The sequence below is a fragment of the Amphiprion ocellaris genome, chromosome 4 (genome assembly GCF_022539595.1).
Source record: "Amphiprion ocellaris isolate individual 3 ecotype Okinawa chromosome 4, ASM2253959v1, whole genome shotgun sequence".
Taxonomy (NCBI): domain Eukaryota; kingdom Metazoa; phylum Chordata; class Actinopteri; family Pomacentridae; genus Amphiprion; species Amphiprion ocellaris.
The window spans coordinates 30,534,488-30,556,117 of record NC_072769.1 but is presented as its reverse complement, the minus strand read 5'-3'; the positions used below and the strand labels follow the sequence as shown (position 1 = coordinate 30,556,117).

General features: G+C 38.3%; 1 protein-coding gene across 3 annotated transcripts in view; it reads right to left on the bottom strand.

Annotated features, from left to right (window-relative positions):
- The window catches only part of dok7b (docking protein 7b), a 31,882-nt gene extending 17,151 nt beyond the window's left edge, over positions 1 to 14,731 (bottom strand). Inside the window, exons 1-5 of one of the 3 annotated variants that reach the window (XM_023268186.3) lie at positions 14,371 to 14,731; positions 14,210 to 14,255; positions 13,235 to 13,323; positions 12,409 to 12,559; positions 6,600 to 6,800 (exon numbers count right to left, since the gene is read on the bottom strand). In XM_023268186.3, coding sequence (XP_023123954.2) covers positions 6,600 to 6,800; positions 12,409 to 12,559; positions 13,235 to 13,323; positions 14,210 to 14,255; positions 14,371 to 14,424 — 541 coding nt within the window. In that variant the 5' untranslated portion in view covers positions 14,425 to 14,731. Of the gene's footprint in view, positions 1 to 6,599; positions 6,801 to 12,408; positions 12,560 to 13,234; positions 13,324 to 13,417; positions 14,120 to 14,209; positions 14,256 to 14,370 lie in introns of those variants that run through there. The other 2 variants (XM_023268185.3, XM_035947212.2) reach the window with 2 other exon arrangements.
- Between the last annotated feature and the right edge of the window lie 6,899 nt (positions 14,732 to 21,630).

Here is a 21,630-nt window from a genome sequence, read left to right as displayed (position 1 = left end):
CTTCACCACCTCTGACATTTCATCACTCCTGATGACAGGTCAGTCAGAGGGACAGTCAGAGACACTGTGACCTCTGTGGGTCATTGATACATTAATATCACCTCACAAGAGAGCTGTACAAGTTGGATTTAACTTCCATTCACCCTCTGATCGGGATAGCAAAGAATCCCAAACCAAAGAACAACACCGCAGCAAAAAGTGCTGTATAATACTTTATGGTGTGCGATGTGCAACACACAACACCTTCACACGTGCATCAGCATACTACAAGAGGAGGCATGTGCGTTCATACCCGCTGAGGGACATGGAAAGATTGCTGACATAGCGTGTCAGCTTAAAATTGCTTTTGTCAAGATCACAGGGTTTGATGGCCGTCCAAACTCTGCAGTGGATCATTTATTACTGTGCCTGCATGTGTGCACTAAAGACGCGTGTGTGTGTGTGTGTGTGTGTGTGTGTGTGTGTGTGTGTGTGTGTGTGTGTGTGTGTGTGTGTGTGTGTGTGCTACAGGGCTGATACGAGCACATGTGGTCCTGATAAGCCAGAAAGTATCCGTTCGGCTAAGACGTGGGCTCGGCTCCAAATATCATCGATTACAGAACACAGTGGCCTCATTATCACGTCTAATAGAAGCTGGACCTCTGATATCACTCTGAACACTGCTACAGATTGTGACTGTGCAATCAAAGGCCCACGTCCAACAGACACCTCTGAAGACCCCCAGCTCAAGTGATTACTGTCTACTGTAGTGAAAGACCTTGCACAACACGACCGCCTGCTATCCCAAAGGAGCAGCTGGTTGGCTGTCAGGGAGTGTATGCATGCGTCAGTGTGTGAGTCCATGACAGTAAAAAGGCTTGTCATGTCACCGTGGTGCACATCTTCAACGATGCAGCCAGAATTTGTACCATCCGAGGCGCGGCTGACTTTCAAAATGCGGCCGCAGCAAAAAGCACAGTAGAGCAGCATTAGATGACAGAGAGACCTTTTGCTGGTTCAGTAGAGCAAAGACAGACTCAAGGGAAATTAAACCGCTGAGAAAAGGCATTTTATAAGGCACCAGTTCAAGAAGTCAAAACCAACACAGAAGTATTAGTCTCTATTAGCACAAGTATTCCCAAGCATTTGCACATTTTTGCACGGGTGATGGTCTGCAAATCAGTAGAAGATCACAAAGGAAAAGTCATGCATGAGACAAAAATGTACTCTAGATTTGAATAAAAAGGAAAACTAGGCTTTTGTACATAATTAAAAGTGAAGCAATAAGCAGTATAATATCTTCTGCTTGTGATTGCGGGAAATAGTTAATATGACTTCTAACTTAAGCAGTGCTGTGTTAATGACCAACAATTCCAAAGTGGACAAACAAGTAGCCATTGTTGGACTGATGTGAACTGTGTAAGTCTGCAATTTTTGCTACGCAAAAAGACCTTTGCATGCTCAAACACATCTACAGCACAAATATTATGACAGTAATACATTTAAACTAGTTTGTAAGGCATGTTCTCTATTATATTCACTAATGCTGATTTTTTTTCTTTTTGTTTAGGTATATCACACATAACACAAGCGAACTCAACTGAAAAACTTCTGATGTCCTCTCCATCAAACTACATAGTCTCGACTCTATCAACGAAGTTATGAAATTCACACTACAGATTTTCTCCTACCCATTTTTCAGGTGGATGTAACAGTAGTCACAAACATGTTTTCTTCTTATCTAAATGTCATCTTATGCCAAAATGATGTATACTGGTAACAAATGGTAACTTGTGGTCTCCTACTGCTACAACTTATCAAAGTATCCAAGTAAAGTATCCAAATAACCAACAGCCTAGTTTATTTTTGATTGCCTAAAAATTTCAAATTCTGTCCATGTGTGATGATAATCTTATCACGACTTTACCAACAGTAAAAGAACAGTATGATTAACTGTAAATCCTGATCCATCTTGTCTCCATGTGGAGCTACTTTTTTAACAGAACTAATTAATAAAGTTCCTGCTGTTGCTCCATGTGTAAATGCAGACAAGTCTCTCTTTTGTTTTTGGAGACACTCACAGGGATCTTGCGTGTGTCTGATGCTGCAGGTATTTAATACACTCAGAAGAAAGACTCCTGAAAACAGCTGGAAGCAACAAACTGAACTTTGACTGTGTGTGGCAGCTCATCTGCCTGATATAAAGTAAAATACAGTTATTTGCTTCTGGATCACGTCTCCGTGTCAGGGGATAATTTAGAATTATGAGAAATTAATGAAATTACCGTAGCTGTTGTTCCAGTTGCACAAATGTGTGAAGCTCTTTTGCTTTGGAAATGGGGATTCTGATGGTATTAAATAAACTCACAGAAGAGACTTTTTCCGTGATGTTTTTGCATGAATATTGGTGCTGAAATGTAGTAAAGTCTTGCCAACTCCCATCCAAATTGAAGAACTATTGCTTGTACTGTTGCCTATTTGTTAATGTGACCGAGTGCAGTTCAGACTTGAGCTGTGTTGAAAGTAATACCAAAATACTGCAAGGTCCAATCTAGTAAGATAGCCACTGCTGAAAAGCAACTAGGGTGATCATTCTGACTTTAAGCACATTCAGTCACTACTAAACCAATGGAAAGGAGTGCATGTCTGAAAGAGGCTTTACAAATAATGAAGTTGATGCCACTCTGTTGGGCAAACTATGGCACCATTTTAAGCTTATCCTAAACCTAATTTTCTGAATCATGTTATTTTAGGCTCCAATATTTGTCATGTTGCACTAATTTATGGGACAAAAATATTTTCACTCATTACTTTTTTTAGGTAGTGTTTGGATACATCAAGTCATTCGCAAGGATTTTTTGTTTATGCACAAAAGGCTGAAAGTCTGCACACTACAAAACTATTTGCTTTGAAACAAGTCACACGCTCTCACCAAACACAAATAAACACGTACAAATGTAAACTAACACTCTGCTCTACCTTGCTCTCCATGCAAGGAATGTCACTTGCAGACTTGACTCACATCTCTTTTATTTTCTGCTGCCACGCCAAGAGGGCCTCTTTCTGTTGCCCCTGTGTCTGATGGGTAATATGTAGACGAGGTGAGGGGGAGGAGTGTGATTGGATGTGTGGCCATCACACATTTTGTGGTTTGCCAGCTTCCACTACAGGCGGGGGGGCTGGTATTTATAGATCAAGTGCATTAGAGCACTGAAACTAGATCCTGGAGAGCTCATGGTTATTCTGGCACACACACACACACACACACACACACACACACACACACACACACACACACACACACACACACACAGGAAAAGACAGATACGTACTGCAAAAATACCTTCAGGAATTTAAATATGTTCACTTATCATTGGAGCATCTGGAAAACAATATATCACAGTGACGAGGTAGCTCTCAACTAGAAACTATTTCCAGATACCTGAATAAGAACACAGCAGCTGGTACCAAGTTAACCCTCTGAAGCCCAACTAGTTTCTGTATGGTTTTTCTATCTGTCACATTTTCCCTCACTGCGGGTCATTATTCACTGCAATATACAGTCCTGCACCTCTATGGAAACTAACTATGCCTAGAAGTAGCGAGAACTTGGAAATGTATTTTGTGCAATATTGCAAAGTTAGAATGCCATCAGTCATGAAATGGAAAACACTAAAGTTCAATATTTCATCTTATTTACTTGAAAAAAACTGGAAAAACAAGAAAAAACATGTACAACATTTTCAAAGTGCAAGGAGGTGTTACCAATACTGGAAAAAATGCTGGCTCAACGTAGATGTTTTACTATTTACTTTTTTATTCTTCTTTTATTATTTTATGTGTCAGCAAAGCCTGCAGCTCAGATGAAAAGCCCCTGATTTTTTGTTATGTGACTGTTGGTCACAGCTGAGTCACTAATGTTTTCATAGCTGCAATGAAAAGTGTAGAATTTTTTGTCCTTTTACTGAATCTGGTTAGTGCAGTTCATTTTTGGCTTTTTAACTACATGTGTAGATTAAATAGATTTTGATTAAATATTGTGATTTTAAGCTTACATTGTGATAATTTTCTCAACCGAACTATACATCACAGACGAGAGGTTCAAGGACCATAGGAAAGGTGAAAATCCGATGATTTTTTCTGTTTTGTAGTTTCTGTCTCTGACAAGCAATGGAATTTTGACATTTTTTAAAAGTATAACATGCCTTTCAACCCCACTGGTAGGTTTTGGGGCTCGGAGGGTTCAGTTTCACTACAAGGAAATATTTAAACATGGAGTCATTAAACACATTTCTTGTCATCCGCGTGTGTCTCTATCACACACACACATATCCCCACCCAAAAACATAAAACTGCCTCTCATTCTTTAGATTCATGCCCACATCAACTGCACATTCAGAGGATACCTAAACCCTGGCAACCACACAAACACAGCAGTGTTTGGTGAACAGGTGTACAGCGTGCACAGTTCACACGTGGAATGTCATTTCTGACATGGATAAAGTTACTCTATAAACACCTGCAATAAATCAGATGTTTTCATATTGCAGAGTGTGTTTGAGTGACAGTTCTATTAACCTATGAGCACTACAGTGAAATGAAAAGGAGGATCGATTTATCTAGTAGAGGCCTTTAAAAAGAAAGACTTAATGGTTGGTTAGATTTTCAAGTTTGACCTCAGACGTGATCAGATCATTTTCGATTCTTTGATAGTCTGACTCACTGGATGTAAACTGTAGGTATAAGTCTGCCATTTGTGCAGCGCACTTCACACTACATTCTCTTTTTGTGTGCTATCTGACAACCTTTCAGCATCAACAAAGATTTGGATCATGCAAGACAAGCCTGCTAGTTTTTTTCAGCAAATTAGCCCTTTTAATAAACTTTATGTGCAATTTCATTTAAAAAAAATCAGATAATTCATATTTCACTCATGTTCCCACAATGTCAGAATCCCTTCACTCTCAATTTCAGCGTCCCTACTCTTGTCTAATGCTCCATTTTCAATCAAAATTTCGATCTTATCTTTTATGACGAACATTTATCTTTGTTGAATGTACTGTCATGGATTTTGTGACCTTCTGGATTTGTCCTTTAACCTATAATTTCCCCCTTTAGTTATTGGATTCATACAGCTTCCTTGGGGATTCTCTGGAGGACAAATGTGATCAGAAGTTAGCTCAAACACACCACCTTCGATCCTTCAAAATAGACATACTGGATGTAGACTGTGGGTGCGATCCTGCCATTTGTGCAGCACATTTCACACAGCAGTCTTCTCCCTGTCCTGTATTTGCACGGTACAGCGATCAAAATCCCCTTTACTATGGGAGACCAAATCAGCAACCTCTGAGCAACAACCAACATGCTTCAAGTTTTTCATGAAGATCTGGATTGCGCAATACGACAGGCCCGTCTGGTTCCTTTGGTGAATAAGTCATTGTGCGTAAGGTTATGTGCAAGTTCAGTAAGGAAGAGCTGTTTACTCACATTCTGTTGTAAATTCTCCTTTCTACTTCCATTTTCCCACGCTGCCAGAATCACCTGTCTATTATTTATTGTGCATCTCTCCTTCTCCTCATCTTCACATCATCTAGGATTGTCCAAAATATCTCAGCCTGTCTTCATCAGCCATCTGCCAACTTTACTTCACCACCACCACCAACATCTAGACTCCACGAGGTCCTGTCCTCAACTCCTACCTTCATCTGGGACTCAGTTTTTTGAAATAGCTTCTCACTTGAGTCTAACTGCCAAAATACTTGATTTAGTATGGTCATGTTTGCAAAAAAAAACATTTGTTCTCCACTTTCTTATGATCTCTTTATCCTAATTGACAGTGCTCGCCTGCCTGCATGCAAATGTTCCATCAAAGCAAGTTACCCCAATATTATTGTGCAGGACCCCATTGCTGCATCCTGGGCTTAGTGCCATCCATCCAAAAGGAGTGCGAGTGAATTCAGTAGAAATACAAACAAGCCAGAGTGTGTTTTTTTTTCTTTTGTTTGGCTGTTTTTTTTTTTACCCCTATAGCAGAATAATAATGGGGCAACTAGATTGTTCTCCAGCACTGGCACCATGGTGTGTTCTGAGACTACACTTCCACCTTAAGACTACAAAGACGGAAATAATTAAAATATTGAATGTATTTCTTCTTGTTCTTATGGTTTCCAGAAAACAGTGTCAAAGGTTGGTCCATTTAGGTGCTCTTCTGGAGTTCAAATCAAGATTGTGTGATGTGATCAAAAGCAAGAAGCAGATCCACTAAATGGACCTTTTCTCAGCTACTGCTTCACAAACTGAAACCTGCCATTTTTTATTCCCTTTTCTGATCTCTGCAATCTTTCCTCTCAGAGAGATTTGTCCCTAATTGTTGAATAAAGGATAAAGCTCTTTGTTTCTGAGCGACTGACTTCCAAGTTAAGTTACTGTATCCGACTTTCTATCATGTAGTTTCAGTCAGTAGAGCAGAGAAGAAAATACCAATAAAAAGACAGAGCAAAGGATGTGAGACACCGCACGCTGCCAGTAATCATCTTTTAGTTGGTATTATTAAACTGTTGCCCTTTCTGGCTGCAGCCTGAAGTGTGTAAATAAATAAGAGCTTCTCAGATACTCACAGTATCCACAGCGAGTTCCCCCCTCAAACACGAAGCCATTTTGCACGGCGCCGTATCGACGCAAAGCTGACAACTTCCAGTGGCCGATGACGACGGGAGGGAGGCATCTGGTGAGGACCAAGAGGTTGTTGCACAGGTGGAGGGAGGCGGGGCCGCTTTCCAGCTTGGTACCAGGTTCAACATTGACACTGAACCTGTGGACTGAAGAGGAGAAAAAAAGCAACGATAAAGTTTGAAAAGAGTAAACAGTGGGGACGTGTGTGTTCCAGACACTCATCAAGTCACTTAAAACCGACGGAGGTGTCATTAACTGTAAAGAACATCAATCAGAAAACAAATGAGATGACGCATGATGGAATCTCACACACAGAAATGCATGAACACGCATGTGCCATGTAGCTGATGGCTGTGGTAATAATGATTAAGCAGTTCTTTAAGCTCTGCTAGTTTCAATTTGTCACTGCTTATTTTCAGCAGATGGCACTTCATCGGTGCCAAGTTCCGTCTCTCCCTCTGAAAGCCCTGCAGCGTACAATGTCACATGATGTATGCATGCATGCATGTATGTATACAGTGTGTGTACTAACAGCATCCCTAATAAAGCCAAGCAAACGATAGCAATTCATGCAGTTTTTCAAACAAGCTTTAAAAAGAAACAGCAAAAATGAAATTATAGCACATGAATCAGTCTGCTCCAAGCGTATGCATTGAGAGTACGTAAATAAGAATGACTTTTTGTAGAGGCTTTATAAAGAAAAGTCACTTTGCGTGACCTCCAACAGAATGAAGGGTTCAACCTGAGCACCTCTAAATGCAGCCAGCAGGGAGGCTAAAACGGCCAAATGCAGCATGTGGCTGAGGGGAACATCATCATCAAGCGTTACATCTCAGCAAATGTTCAACTTAGCATAATGAAATTATGTAACTCCAAAGGGTGCCACGGAGGTAATAAATCAGTAGCTTTGACAGCTTTTAACAGTGATGTATAAGTGCATGCAATTTGCACAAAGGTTAAGCAAAGGTGAAGTGGTTTCAACATTTGGTGAAAGAAGAGCGTTACAGCCAGAGACGTGTGAAGTAAAGAACGTTGCAGTAGAACTATAACAAAGACTTCAAAGCTGTCTTTCAGTAGTTAAACTGAATATCTATTATTTCTTAGTGGTCGCTTTAGAAGATTTCATTTTAATCGGCAGAGGGACCAAAAAGAAACAAGTTACTGTCATTAAACTGGAAGACATTATTCAACATTTGTACCTAAAAGGTCCCTGTGTACCATAAACAAATCAATGGGAGATGCATTCACATAGCAGCAGAGGAACAGAATGCTTATAGCTCATACAATTAAAGCACAGGATGGAGCCTTGAAAATATCCTGCAGGTGATATTCTGGGAGGAACACGGAGAATTACTTGTCCGGAAAAAATGTTTAGAAATTCAAGTACTGACAGTACGGTCTGGTGAGGCACAAAAACAGTCAGTTCAGCTCACAGCTTGTCTCTGAAGCACAGTTAAAGATCAGACTGGAGATATTTAAATATGGTATTAAAATGTATGATGGCAGCAAAGGCATTTTTCAAAAAGACTAGTTAAAAAAGAAAGTTTGGACAGTGGGGAAAAGGTATTTTTGAAGATTCCAAGTTAGAGTTTTTACATATTTATATTGATAGTCTGTTGGCAGATCAGAACAACAAAAAAACACATCAAAAAATCATTAACATACCGTACAGAACAGTAACAAAATGAAGATAGATACTGAAAACAAGCACACAAGACAATTCCAAACTGACTTTTCTGAACAAGAAGTGAGAAGTTTAACCACAGGGTTTAACCAAAGTAAATAATTTAATATGTTAATTTACTGAGTAGTTTTATGTTTAAAAATAAATAAAAAGCCTGTCCTATTGAAGAAGTCTGACTCATTAAAACTGATAAAATACTGAGTTGAGTACAGTGATATTTAATTACCTTCCTCTTCGGTAACTGAATTTACAAATCAACCGAATAATTGTGACCAAAAAAGATGACTGCAGTTTATATTTATAATCATGACATTTTGGACGATCAACAGCAATATTTCAGTGGTACAAGATCAGTGCATTCAAACCTGTGCATTTTGCATATTTCGTACGTTACACAAAACTGTGTAAAATATCAGTTTCTTCTGCACATACAAGAATCTGTAGTAGTGGTCAGTATTTTCTACTTATAGAAGAATCTGTGCACTATTAGTATTTCTTACATCAGTTTGCTCTACTCATGGAAGAATCTGTGCAATATTCTTATTTATCAACATATAGATATATTGATATTTTCCACATCCAGATGAGTCTAATATGTGAATTTCCACATATTAAAGAATGTCTACAATATCAACAATACTTATGTAAATTTCTTGTGTATTTTTTTTTTTACTGATGTGGCAATATTTTATACTTATATATACTTTTAACCATCCACCGCCCCAGCAGAGCCCTCCGGTCGTCCACTCAGATGGTGCTGGACATGACCAGGTCTTGGTACAAGCAGTGAGGTGATCGCTCTTTTGCTGTTGCTGTTCCGAAAGCACTTAGGTCTTCTTTTATGTTGTTGTAAAAAGCTCTATAAGCAAATTTTAATTGATTGATTGATTGATTCTATTTTTTCACACTATGCCCATTGCTGCTGCAACACTGCAAATTTCCCTGCTGTGGGATTAATAAAGGCTTATGTTGCCCTATCTTATTGTAATTAAATAATATTGTTTTCAGTGTTTAGATTGTATGTGTTTGGCATGACTAATATCCTAGCTTAGACTGTAATTAATGTGACTTATTGATGGGTTTTATATAGAAAATGAAGAAATTATCTATTTTTCAATTATCCTATAGGGTGTAATCGTTGAACAATAAACCCTTAAATCGTTTTGATGTATTAATGACATTTATGTAACAATTTAGGGACAAATAAGACAAAGTGGGAAACTGCACTTTCGTTATTTAATATAAATAATTATTTAAAGCTATTCTAACCCGTAAAAACAACTGTATTTTTTTTTATAATCCACTGCACAGAGTTGGTAAAAAGCAATGCAGAAATACAGGACTAATTGCTCTGGTAATCAGTTTTTCGCTGACAAACGCATTTTGGCCTCAACGCTCGAACTGCTCACCTGCAGACAATCAAACTTGATTCAGTTAACTTTGGCACCACAACGATTCTCACGTGATTTACTTTAAGTTAAGCGAATAAAAAAACCGCACCGTCGCCTCCAAATATGTCAACTGTAACAAAACACGTAGATATTAGTTGCTAAAATCTTAAATAGTGAATAATAAAGTCTTAAAGTTACCTCAAGTGCTGCTAAACACACCTGGCCGAAGTGGAGGGAGTCAGAGCGGACGTCAGGTTACAGCCGACGTCATTACGTAGCGGACGAGGTCAGAGCTCTGATTGGCTCATAGCGGAGCAGCAGAAATATGGATGCTGGACTGGATCTAACTTACTCTTTAACAGGAGATAAAATGCTTGTGTTTCATATTTCGCTGAGTTGTTTGGCTGAAACTAAATTATCAAGTGGGAGAGTCCAGAGGAAAGACTGCATCATGTCCTCAACAACAGACAGGCTTTCAGTCTGAACGCTTTTGCACCAATACAGCAAGACAAAAAAATGCTCCACTAAACGTAAGTCATCCTGCATGAAAAAATCCTACTGAAGTAAGAGAAGATAAGTATTAATTTGTAGCTGAAAATATTAAAGTAAAAGATACATAAAATAACCTAATAAAATGAGGAAACATAAGTGACAAATTGCATATTTTCTTTTATATTTTCATGTATTTTTTTCATCTATCAATGTCCATCTATTTCTGTAGACAGCAAACACAAACTGTATCTAAAATCCCCAAAAGCTGTTAAGCAAAAGCCTTTGTTACAACATGTACAATGTACTAAAGCATATGCAGTTTTAAGTTTCTATTATCTTGAAGCCCGAGGTGGAAGAAGCATTTAGATCATTTAGTGAAGTAAAAGTACCAATGTAGCAAAGTAAAAATACTCCATTACAAATAAAAAGTCCTGCATGTAAAACGCTACTTAAGTATAAGCAGTAGTAGTTAAAATATTCAGGTAAAAATCCTGGTTTGTTTCTTCTGATTGATCCATCATTATATATGACATCATTAGCTTACTAATACTGAATATCAGTGTTTGAACTATTTGATATCAGATAAATCTTAAAACGATTAATGGGAGAGGAAAGAAGACAAAACAAAGTTCTGACACACAAATCTGTTTTCAGTTTTTGGGCTTTTTCTCTGATCATCAATTTTTGGTGAGATGCTGGGTCAATTTAACATTTATTGAACTGAAACCATGTCAGAAGTTTAGAGGGAAAAATCACTATTTGGTGGAGCTGTTAGTAACTCACAGACATCTGAAACGTGAGCCGACTATGCAGTGATTTTTCAGTGTTTAGTCAGCTGGAAACTCCTGGTTTAATCTTTAACAAAGTGTAGGTTTGCCGAAGATTGCTTTATAATGCACTGTGTCAATTCTTCATCTTAAAAGGAACTTCAGCTGTAAGACAATCATAGTAAAGCAGAAAGTATGATATTTCACTCTAAAACGTAGTGGAATGGGAATATAAAGCAGCATAATTGGAAATACAACAAGTACCTCAAAAATGTACTTGCACTGCTTTTGCATAACTGTAGATGAAGCTTCTAAATCTAAAGGATGGGTAGTAATAAACCACCACTTGGAAATTAAACATACTTATACCTTTTCCCCTCAGGTCTGTCTTTTCAGTCCACAGAAAGGAAAGCTGTGAAGTTGAAGCAGCAGATTTTGCAGACAGAGATTAACTAAAGTCATATATCTGTCAGATATGTCTGCTGTCAAAATCCACCTTTAGCTTCTCTAATCACTTTAAACAAGCGGCCTCCAGTGTTTTCCTCCTAACCTGTATGAGTGACAGCAGCTCAACAACACACTGCTTCACTCTTTCATCCCTTGAAGCCAATCAAATTACAATGACACACACAGGGCCACTTTCAGACTTGAAAATTAGTAAATGATTGACAATATAATGCTGTAAATTAGCTTCACAGTTGGCCAAGTGTTGATTGCACTTTGTATTAGATCAGTGAACAGTCACAATGAACAGCAAGTCTGCAGGAGGTGCTGAGATTTCTGGTTTGCCAAACCCCTTCGCTGCTTTGCATTTTCTTTTAACACTGATGAAATTCATAAAATCTTCTCCCCTAAATCCTGGTCACATTTACAATAGCTTAGTTTAAAAAAAAAAAAAAAAAAAAAAAAAAGCTTAATCTGGTGAAAATTGAAAGTTCAAAATCCCAAAGAAAGAACATATAACGATTATTATCATTAATTAATAAATGCATACAAAACCGGAATATTATGAAGCAATAAAGATATGATTGAAACATGTATAATTAACACATGTGGATCACTTTGTCCAATACATTTCAGGTCAATTTTTTTTAAGCACTCTAAATACGAGGGGTGACGCTGCAGCAGCTTGTGTGTAAAGTCAGCAGAGGTCAAGGACTATTTGATACCATTTTTTAAACTAATTAGACAAGTGTTAAACTATGAAATCCGAGCTGATCTTCCTTATAATAAAATATCCATTTCAGCAGTTTGACCACTGATGCTAGAAAAAAAATCTGTCCGATTGGGAAATACTGCAAAGACTTTATCCAATAAGAGATTTAATAAATCACTTTTTTCAATCTCTGTTAAGGCAGTGATCCGTGACATCTTCATTCAGCTATAAGGACTGTGACATCCACAAGGCCGAACCACTGACCTTCTCCCAGACTGTAGCGGATGCGGGCGTCCCAGGCCAGCAGGGCGTCTCTGCTGTTGAAGCCCAGGACCAGCATGTGATTCAGGCAGAGGATGGAGAGGCTGTAGGATACTCCGTCATACCCAGGACCCGGCTCCACACCACAGATCCCCTGAAGGAACACACAGTGAAACTATTAGTGAGACTGCAGATCATATCACCAACATAATCTTTTTTTTTTTTTTTTTTAAATTTTCTTCTTCCTACGATCCATAGCTAAGGTCAGAAAAATTTAACCCGATGAAATCCTGACATGAGGCGTGGATACTTTTGCAGTTGCATAGTGACAAATTGAAACACGAGACCGAAGCACAAAGCAATCTCAAATATCAGAGAGTGAGATCTGTGACCAGGGAAAGCAAGAGATCTTGTGACTCTCTGTATCCTTTCTCGGTTTACTGAGAGAATTTCTCGGAATGAGTTCATACAGATAATAATGATGTACATAGAGATTTCTTGTATGATACTCTAGATGACCCTTGTGGCTAAATCCACATACATTTATACAGGGGATTGCATGTGTTTATTCGCTTTCTTTTTGCACTGGTTTTCTGTTTTTAGCACACTTTCTTGCAATTTTTTGGTCAGTGCTTCTACAATTTGTGCAGTTTCTGTGTTTTTATCCATCCATGTGTCATTAACATCACATTACTGTACACCTCTGCAACAACAGCGTCATGACAGCACCAGGAAGGATAAAGTATATGAGAGAAAATCATTAAAAAGCTGCATTAAAGCTGCCACCAGCACAGACATCAGAAACCTTTTGGTTCGCCGTTAAACTCACCTCCAGTGTTACACTGAGTCTCTCCTTGTGGCCGCCGCTCTTCTCCTTCCCTTTCTTCTTCTCTTTATACACCAGCAAAGACAAGCAGTCTGAGACACACAGAAAGAGACTAACTTTACACACTGACAGACTTTAAAGTACATTTTGTGTTTAACAGCAGAATGCAGGATAGCAAGAGCTCACTTTTTGTGATCCCCGCCGCATGTCTGCCTGTCTAATGTGGCGCAGCTGTCACAACAAACCCTGAAACAATGAGCTGATCCATTGGCACAGCTGATAATGAAAGTCAAGCCACAAATACACACTCATATTAACATACAGGGCAGAGAAGAGCGGAGTGGCCGACGATATTCCCACCACTCTTGCCAGTTTCTTCAAGGACACAGCAGTGGCCTTCTGAGCCATATGTTTTTGTATGCTGAGGGGGATCAGTGTCTGTCCTCACAGCATCTCAAGTGAATTCACTTTTCAAGACATGTGGCAGTCTTTGTTGCCAAGCTTTCATGGAGGAACCTCTGGTACACTTTGGCAATGTCACGCTTTATTTCTTTTTTTCTTTTTTGCTTGGAAGGCTTTCAAATAATTAACCTTAAATCCAAGTACCACTGACAATGCCTTAGAATGTAATAACCAGACTCTTAATTTGTATGGGGCGACAGGGTTCATGTTTTGTCTGCACCTTTTTAATATTGATCTTGGTCACTTAAATAAATTCACCCGATCAGTTCAGCTGATGTAGTTGCGCAGCGTCCACGCCTGTTGACGCGGACACGGTGCGTTATGCGCTCCGTGGCGCACAGCCAAGAAACCATTTGGCAAGCTGTGATTAGTTAAACTGCAGAAAATTGGAAGAGATTAGTGCGGGATGATACGGATGAATAAACAGCAGATCTTTGTGTCGCTGTGAAAATGTGCAAATCACGAGTGTGGGATAATAAGAGCTGACTGTAAAAATAGAAACGGTCTGGCACATACCTGCGACCGGAGAGGGCTTCCGAAGAACGACCCACCGAGTCTTCCACTGTGGAGAAGTTTGTAAAGAAAGAGCAAATCACCAAATACATTCCTGTGGTTGGACTGGAAGTGTGGGAGTAAAGTTTAAGGTGTAAAATGAGAAGAAAACCTGTGGAATTGACCTTTTTTCCATCTCTGAATTTGACTTGTCCCTCCGCGACAACTGTATCCGTCATCTTCTGTCATGGTTCCGGGCAGCTGTGTGTTTCAGTGTGTGTGTGTGTGTTTGTGTGTTTGCGTATGTGTGTCTGTGTGAGGGGGTCACTTTTCAAAATAGCCCCTCCAGGCCCTGCCGGCAGACTCCACTCTCTCTCCCCAGCAGTCGGAGCACCGAGGCGGGCAGACGGCAGGCTCCCCAGCGGGCCTCTGCCAAGTCGGTCCAGTTGTCATCCCGTGTCAAGCGCTTGTTGTTTACACTGCAGCTAATTGAATTAAAAGGGCATAACTGGCGAACCTTCCACTTAACTCTTCTGACTTTCTCCCGGCCGGGTGTTAGACAGGGATCCACGTTAATGCTGAGCTGCGGAGCCTCAGCTCTGTCTGTGGAAATCCAGTTTAATCTGGAAAAGCTGGTTTGTCAATTAAGACACCAAAATGTGAACATTGGCTCCAAATCTGCAACAATGAATGAAAGGTTATACAAGATGTAATAAAGAGGAAATGATTTTATTATGCTGACATCATATGTCCAGTTGTCCATTGAATGAGTTTGCTGCGGGCAGAGGAGGAAACAGGAGTCCTGCTGGTTTTACTGGGTTCCAGTGATGAGACAGACAGTCTTTCCAGGGAGGCCAGGCTGAGACCATTAAGCACACTGGGGTGGCACTGAAAGTGATATGTTGTTCATTTTTTCTGTGTGGCAAATCTCTGTACACTGTAAAATATATATATATTTAAAATACCCTTTTATTTTACAGGTTTTTCTGTATTTTTGAATTATACAAAAATATCAGTAATTTTTTTTAAATAGCCAGTGACACACCTTATGTAAAATAACTGAATAACCATGAAATGTCTTTTTTTTTTTTTAAAGAAAACAGATTTTTTTCTTGCATGAAAAGATTAAAATACATTTGAAAAATGCATTGTTACTATATATTTCACTTTTCACTTTTTTCACAATTGTTAAACTGTTACTGTAAATATTATTTCTAAATGATTTAGGTAATTTTTGTCAAAAATTAGGTGCAACTTGTATTAATTGTGTAATTTTACATAAATGTGTTTGTTATATGTTGAATTAATGAATTTAGTATTTTGGGGGGCTCCACATGTCACCTTATTACCACAGCTGTTTTTTTTTTTTGTTTTTTTTTTTAATGTAGACCAAATAGTCTTTTTTTTGGGGCCACTTACTTTTAATATTTGCTTTTTAGGCATGATAGGCAAGCTAATATTTATGTAACCTCTATAGAAATGTTTTAAAAATAGACTGGAACAGTCGTTTGTTGATTTTTTTTAGTTACAGTTACATTAGGGTTGGGTTGTAACTCAACAGGCTTCATTATTGGATGCTCTGAGGCGGTCGTGGCTGACCTGGGTCACCGCCTGGCTCCTGCTGGGTCACTCTTGTCTCACAGCAACAAAGTCCACGTGGAATTTAAGGTTCCTGCCATTAAAGAATTTGATGCTTTGCTGTGGGCCTCAATTAGTTCAGGGTTTTTATTCTCAGAACAACAGCTGAACTAAATAGCTCTGGATTAAGTGCCAGGAACAACAACTGACATTCATTTTTCACGGAGAGCCATGATTTTCTTGCCGTTCCTTTTTCAGAATGTTTACTTAAAATTATTTTTAAAGGGCACTCCACAGATTTTACACCTGAAGATGAGTTTACCTGCCAGAATTAGTACTCCTCAGTCTGTGAAAACAGCTGTAAAATATTTTTATGTAGCTCTGGATGAGTTTTCCAAGTCTGTCAGAAGAATCCTGATGATACCATCAAAAACTGCATTATGGGAAATGTAGGATCAAACATTTTCAGACTTTAACTTATCCCGAAGAGCAAAGGTTAGAGTAAATTACAGCATGTGCTGCTCTGATTTTGTCTTTTTGTAAAGCCCAACTTCATGGGAAGGTAATAAATCTCTAAAGTTTATGCCAAAATACAAAACAGACAGTGACAGAGAGGGCTCATGTATTGCCAGTGATGTGGGAGGCTCTGTTCCAACTCCATACTTTACACTCTTTGTACAGTCTGTGCTACATATTAATTAGTGTAGATACATTTTCTGCAATTAGCATAAAATACATTATTACACAGTACAATGTGTGAGGCACTGGATATCAATGAAACTGATACTTTGAAATGCCACTTTTAAACAGCACAAACAGTTTGTTTTGCTGTCTGAGGTGTTCTAAGAGCTGTTTCAGACATCTACAACATGATTAAAACATTATTTTTGCTGCTGAGCAGTATTTTCATCTCCTAGTACTACTGCATTTTGGAATAACAGTGTACATTACTTAGAAGTCCAGGATTTTTTAGTACACAATTTGCTTAATATCAAATTTCCAGTATGAATACACTACTAGCAGTAGAAAATTTGCAATAATTCAATAAATAATAATAATAATAATAATAAAAACTCCACTACAGGTGCATTGGAACTTTAAAAGTATGTATATTGTAATACTGTACCCTTCAAAAACTGTGAAAATTAGGGTATTTTTAGTTGATTTAAAAACAGTAAAACTGTGTAATTTTATGGTTGTAAAAGAACAAATTACTATGTTGATATTATGTATGTATTTTTGTTGTTTTGTGTTTTGGTTTACAGTCAAAATTAATTATTTTTTTAATTAATTAATACTTTTCTGTGATTTTACTAGATATCATCTGTAATTTACCAAACAAGGAAAAATCTGTAAAATAGGTTAAGAATTATTTAATATTTTCAGATCTTTCCTTTTCTTTCAAATAACAGTAAATATCTGTAAAATAATGCTATTTTTGTTGAGTAAAATAACTAATTTTAAGCACAAATATCATTTTTTGACGTGGACATTATTTAGTGTCGGCCTATTTTTTATAGTTGCATGTAGATTCATACCTTTTTATTGGTGATTTCACTTGTGATTCGTTGTAATTTACCAAAACAGGGAAATCTTTAAAATAACACTTAAAAACTATTTTTAAAAAATCAATTAAATGATTTTTTAAAATCCTGGAAATGTATACTTTTCCTCAAATAATGGCAGAAATCTGCAAAATAATTATATTTTTGCCTAGTTAAAAGAACCAAGTTAGTTACTGTAAAGTGTTGTAAAAGAACCATTTGTAAAAATGTTGTTTTAATTGCAGACATTATTTATAGTTTTGGCCTGATTTTTAATAGTTAACATGTAACTTGATACTTTTTTCTATAATTTTGCCAGTTATTATCTGTAATTTAACAAAATGCTAAATATCTAAAATAACTAATAACAATTATTGTTAATAGTTTAAAAAATGTAAATCTTTCAGAGTATGGTCAGGCTGGAGCATAATTTAACTTCTTTATGGGCATTATAATCTAAAAAAATGCATATTTTATAATAATACAATACTTAGTATGGAAAATAATTACATGAAGAGATCGCTGAATATAGTGGAGCAAAAAGCATAATATTTCCCTCTGAACTGCAGTTGAAGTGCTTAATGTCGTGCTGGAGTTAATATATTCCCTCCCTGCACTGTACTTGCTGAGTGTGTTGAATGGAATTGGGACACAGCTTTTGATTAATCTCCGCCTTCCATCTCCTAATAGCAGCGCTCAGTCGGGAGTCTTGGAGCAGCTGCACCGATGTTGACTCTGGGCCCTTTGCCTCGATTTGAAACTGAGACACCGTTTCAGTTGCTGCAAAGACCATCAGTGTGGTCAGATAGATGACGTCAGCAGGTCAGACAGTCTGTGAGTCAGCTAAACTCCTCAGACAAAAGTGGCCTTCAGTTTGCTCCGGTCTATCTGTCCTTTGCCCTCGCTCTGCCCCAGCTGTCTCTTGGCTTTGACCATGGAGGGCAGGTCTGAAGTCTGGTACACGGCTGACCTCATCCTGCTGCCACGGCAACGCAGCTCCAATGCCACACCCTCCCACTTCCTGTCCAGCTCGGACCCCTGGGAGCCCCGCAGGTCTCGGGAACCTCCACGGTTTTGTCTGGTGTCCTCAGGGTCAGAATTTCCCCCGATTTTGTCCAGATCCAAGGCTCTTTTTGGGGTTGTGTGGCTGGAGCGAGACGAGGGTGACTTGGATTTGCGCCGTGAGCGAGGAGGAGGCCTTGGAGGTGGAGATGGTGGAGACTGAGAGGGAAGGATGGGGTTGGAGGATGTTGTCCTTCTGCTGGGCATTTTGAAACCACCTCTTTCCCTCCCTCTCCACCAGTCTCTGTCTTTACCTGGGGAAGAAGAGGCTGCTTTAAAAAAAAAAAAAGGAGATGCCAAAAAGGAGATAAAGAAATACCAGAGCACTCAGTGGCACTGCAAACTCTTCACATGCAAGAAACGCGTCCAAAATAGAAGCAAAATGTTCTGTGTTTCTTGGCAAGAACACACAGACTGCAAACTAAAGCAGGAGAAGATCTCCTCGTCCTGCAGTGTATTTCTGTGTATGTGAAAAAGGACTGCGAGAAATTAAGATGATTATTCACAGTCTGACAATTTCAGTTACAGATCACACTGGTGGCCGTGATCAGCCTGTGGCCAACTGTTCCAACACTATAGGTACTGTAACACGCAGACTCACACAGAGATGGAGGCAGCAGGAAACTAAGTGGATGTGACAGATATTCCCATGCCGGCTCTGGGCTATGACATCATGGGAAAGACGGTTAGAGGGTGTTCAGTGTGTGTTTTGTGTGTGTGTGTGTGTGTGTGTGTGTGTGTGTGTGTGTGTGTGTGTGTGTGTTTGTTTCTGCCAGTGAAAGGAGAACATCTTTTGCTTCCATCTTAGTACAAACTGCTGCCATCTACTGGCTCAGGGCAGGAGGGACACACTTTCTAACGTGTTGGTGACGGTTGATTTACTTTGTTTGGTCAGGCTTTTTAAACTTCTTCCTTGATGCCACTTTGACTTCAAATCTGTTGCTGCATTTTCCCCTTCTTTGAACCCTGTCAGCAGTTTCTAGGTGTTCAGTGCAACATAAAGTCCTGCACCTCTATAAAAACAGGGCAACCACGAAGCAGAGACAAGCTTCGTTTTTTTTTTTTTTTTTTAAAAAGCTGAAATTCTTTTGATTTTATTTTTCCCCAGGTGCCCACGTGTGTTACCAGTACTGGGAAAAAAATGGTGGCTCTACACACTATAGGTATTTTACTATTTAGACAGTATTTTCAATTTCTACTACATTCTCTGTATAAAAACAGCCTGTAGTTCAGCCAAAATGTCCCTGAATTTTAATTGCATAAGGAGCACAGAATTTTATTTATTTATTCATTTTTACAGAATCAGTTTAGCATATTTTTGGGTGATTTTTTTAATGAGACAAGTAGACGAAAGTGATTTTGATGAAATATCTTGATTTTAAGGTTAACTTCTATGGAAACAGCACAGCCAGTGCTGGAATTACAGAAAACTTAAAATAGTGTTTGTCTAGTATCACATAGTTATATTGCTGTAAATATGTTTTTGTTTTTTTTAAAGTTGAATTTCTTTAATTATTTATGTACCTTTTTAATTTTGGGGGAAAAAATGGAATTGACATGTAGGCCTATAATATTTTCTCAAGTGTGTATGAGTGTAACTAATATTATAAAAATAAATGGTGACTCTACATACTATATATATTTAACTACTCATATTTTTAATGTTTACATAATTGTTGACTATCTGCTCGGTGTATACATACCTTGCATCTCAGCAAAAAATCCTGGAATTTTTTGTCATGTTATTGTTAATCACAGCAATCACTCAATGATGGCTTCGCAGTTGCACCGGGTAGTACTGAATTTTTTAGCTTTTAAAAAATCTGCTTAGTGTAAATGTTATATATCTTTTTAAATGAGACGTGGACGAAATTTATTTTCATGGAATGTCTGGATTTTAAGCTTAGATTTGTTTAAGTTTTCCAATGGAATGGCGCATTACAGCTGAGTAGTTCAAGGACCATTGAAAAATTCATTCCCTTTGTTTTTACAGTTTGCAGTTATGATAACTTTTAAAATGATAACATGTCTTTCAAAGGCGTGTGATGGGTTTTTGGGTTCAGAGGATTAAAGCGCCTTGTCTTAGATAAGAATAAACTATTTTAAAATGTAGGCTTTCCCACAGTTGATGGAATTACCACTGATAATGAGACCAAAGTCATGTTATTGTTATTAGTTTCAGCTGTGCTGGCTCTGCTTTAAGAAGTTAAAAAGGTCTGCAGTGACAAACACTCAGTGTGAACAAATACTGTGACATAAAGATGGAAAATGAGCATCAGAGATAAAAACCTGTCTCTTGTGCTCTGCTGCTCTAATTGGAACACAGTCAGGTCAAGATTATAACTTGTCTCATGCTTTTGTTTATTGGTTAACCTAATGACTTTCACATCAGCTATACTTTGTTCCTAATTTGTATTGGCAAATGTTAGAGCGTCCAAGGCCACGAAGGTGCACATATGATTGTGAGAATGCTAGATCAAAGCACCACTCTGCCTAAATGCAACCTTAAAGACCAGCTAGCATGACTGTACCAAAAGACTGTGTGTAAAACATGGGCAAAGCCTCTGGGTCTGAAAAGTGAAGCTATGGCCTGCATTAAACATTAACAGCCAGCAGGCAGCAACTCATCTGAGTGCAAAAACAAGTCAGATTGTATGGATGTGACCCGTCCTCTTACTTGAATTATTACCTCAGTAAACATTTAACATTTATGGCCTCTACCTTCACATCTCCTTCAATTCAGCATGATGGTCAGTTTGTAAATGATGGTCCCATTTAGAGTAAAATTGACAATAAAGCATAGTGTGTTTAAGGACATGGTACCTTTATGATTGACAAGTAGCTACTTTATGGTTGTCCATAATGTTCTCGAGTTCTCAGTGAGATCAACTACTGGTTCTCCATGTTGGGTTTTTAAAAGATAAGGATGATAAATATCAAACTCAAGGCTTAAAAACAACGACACACAAACTAATAGGTGATGTCTCAGTGGCTACATCCATCTATTACATACTGTCTTCTGTAGACTTGAGGTTGAAGACAAGAATACAGTCTTGTGGACGTACAGAAAACTGGACACAATGCAGTCTACAGTCCAAAGAAGTCCTACTGAAGTAGACCAAACTATTAAAAATATTTGTGTTGGGGACTGATTTAACAGTACAACAGCTGCATTCATGAGTTTCAGGCTTAACTTTACAAGGGAATAGGGCTACAGTGGTCTGGTTGCTAACTTCTTTCACACTTCACACCTTCATATTT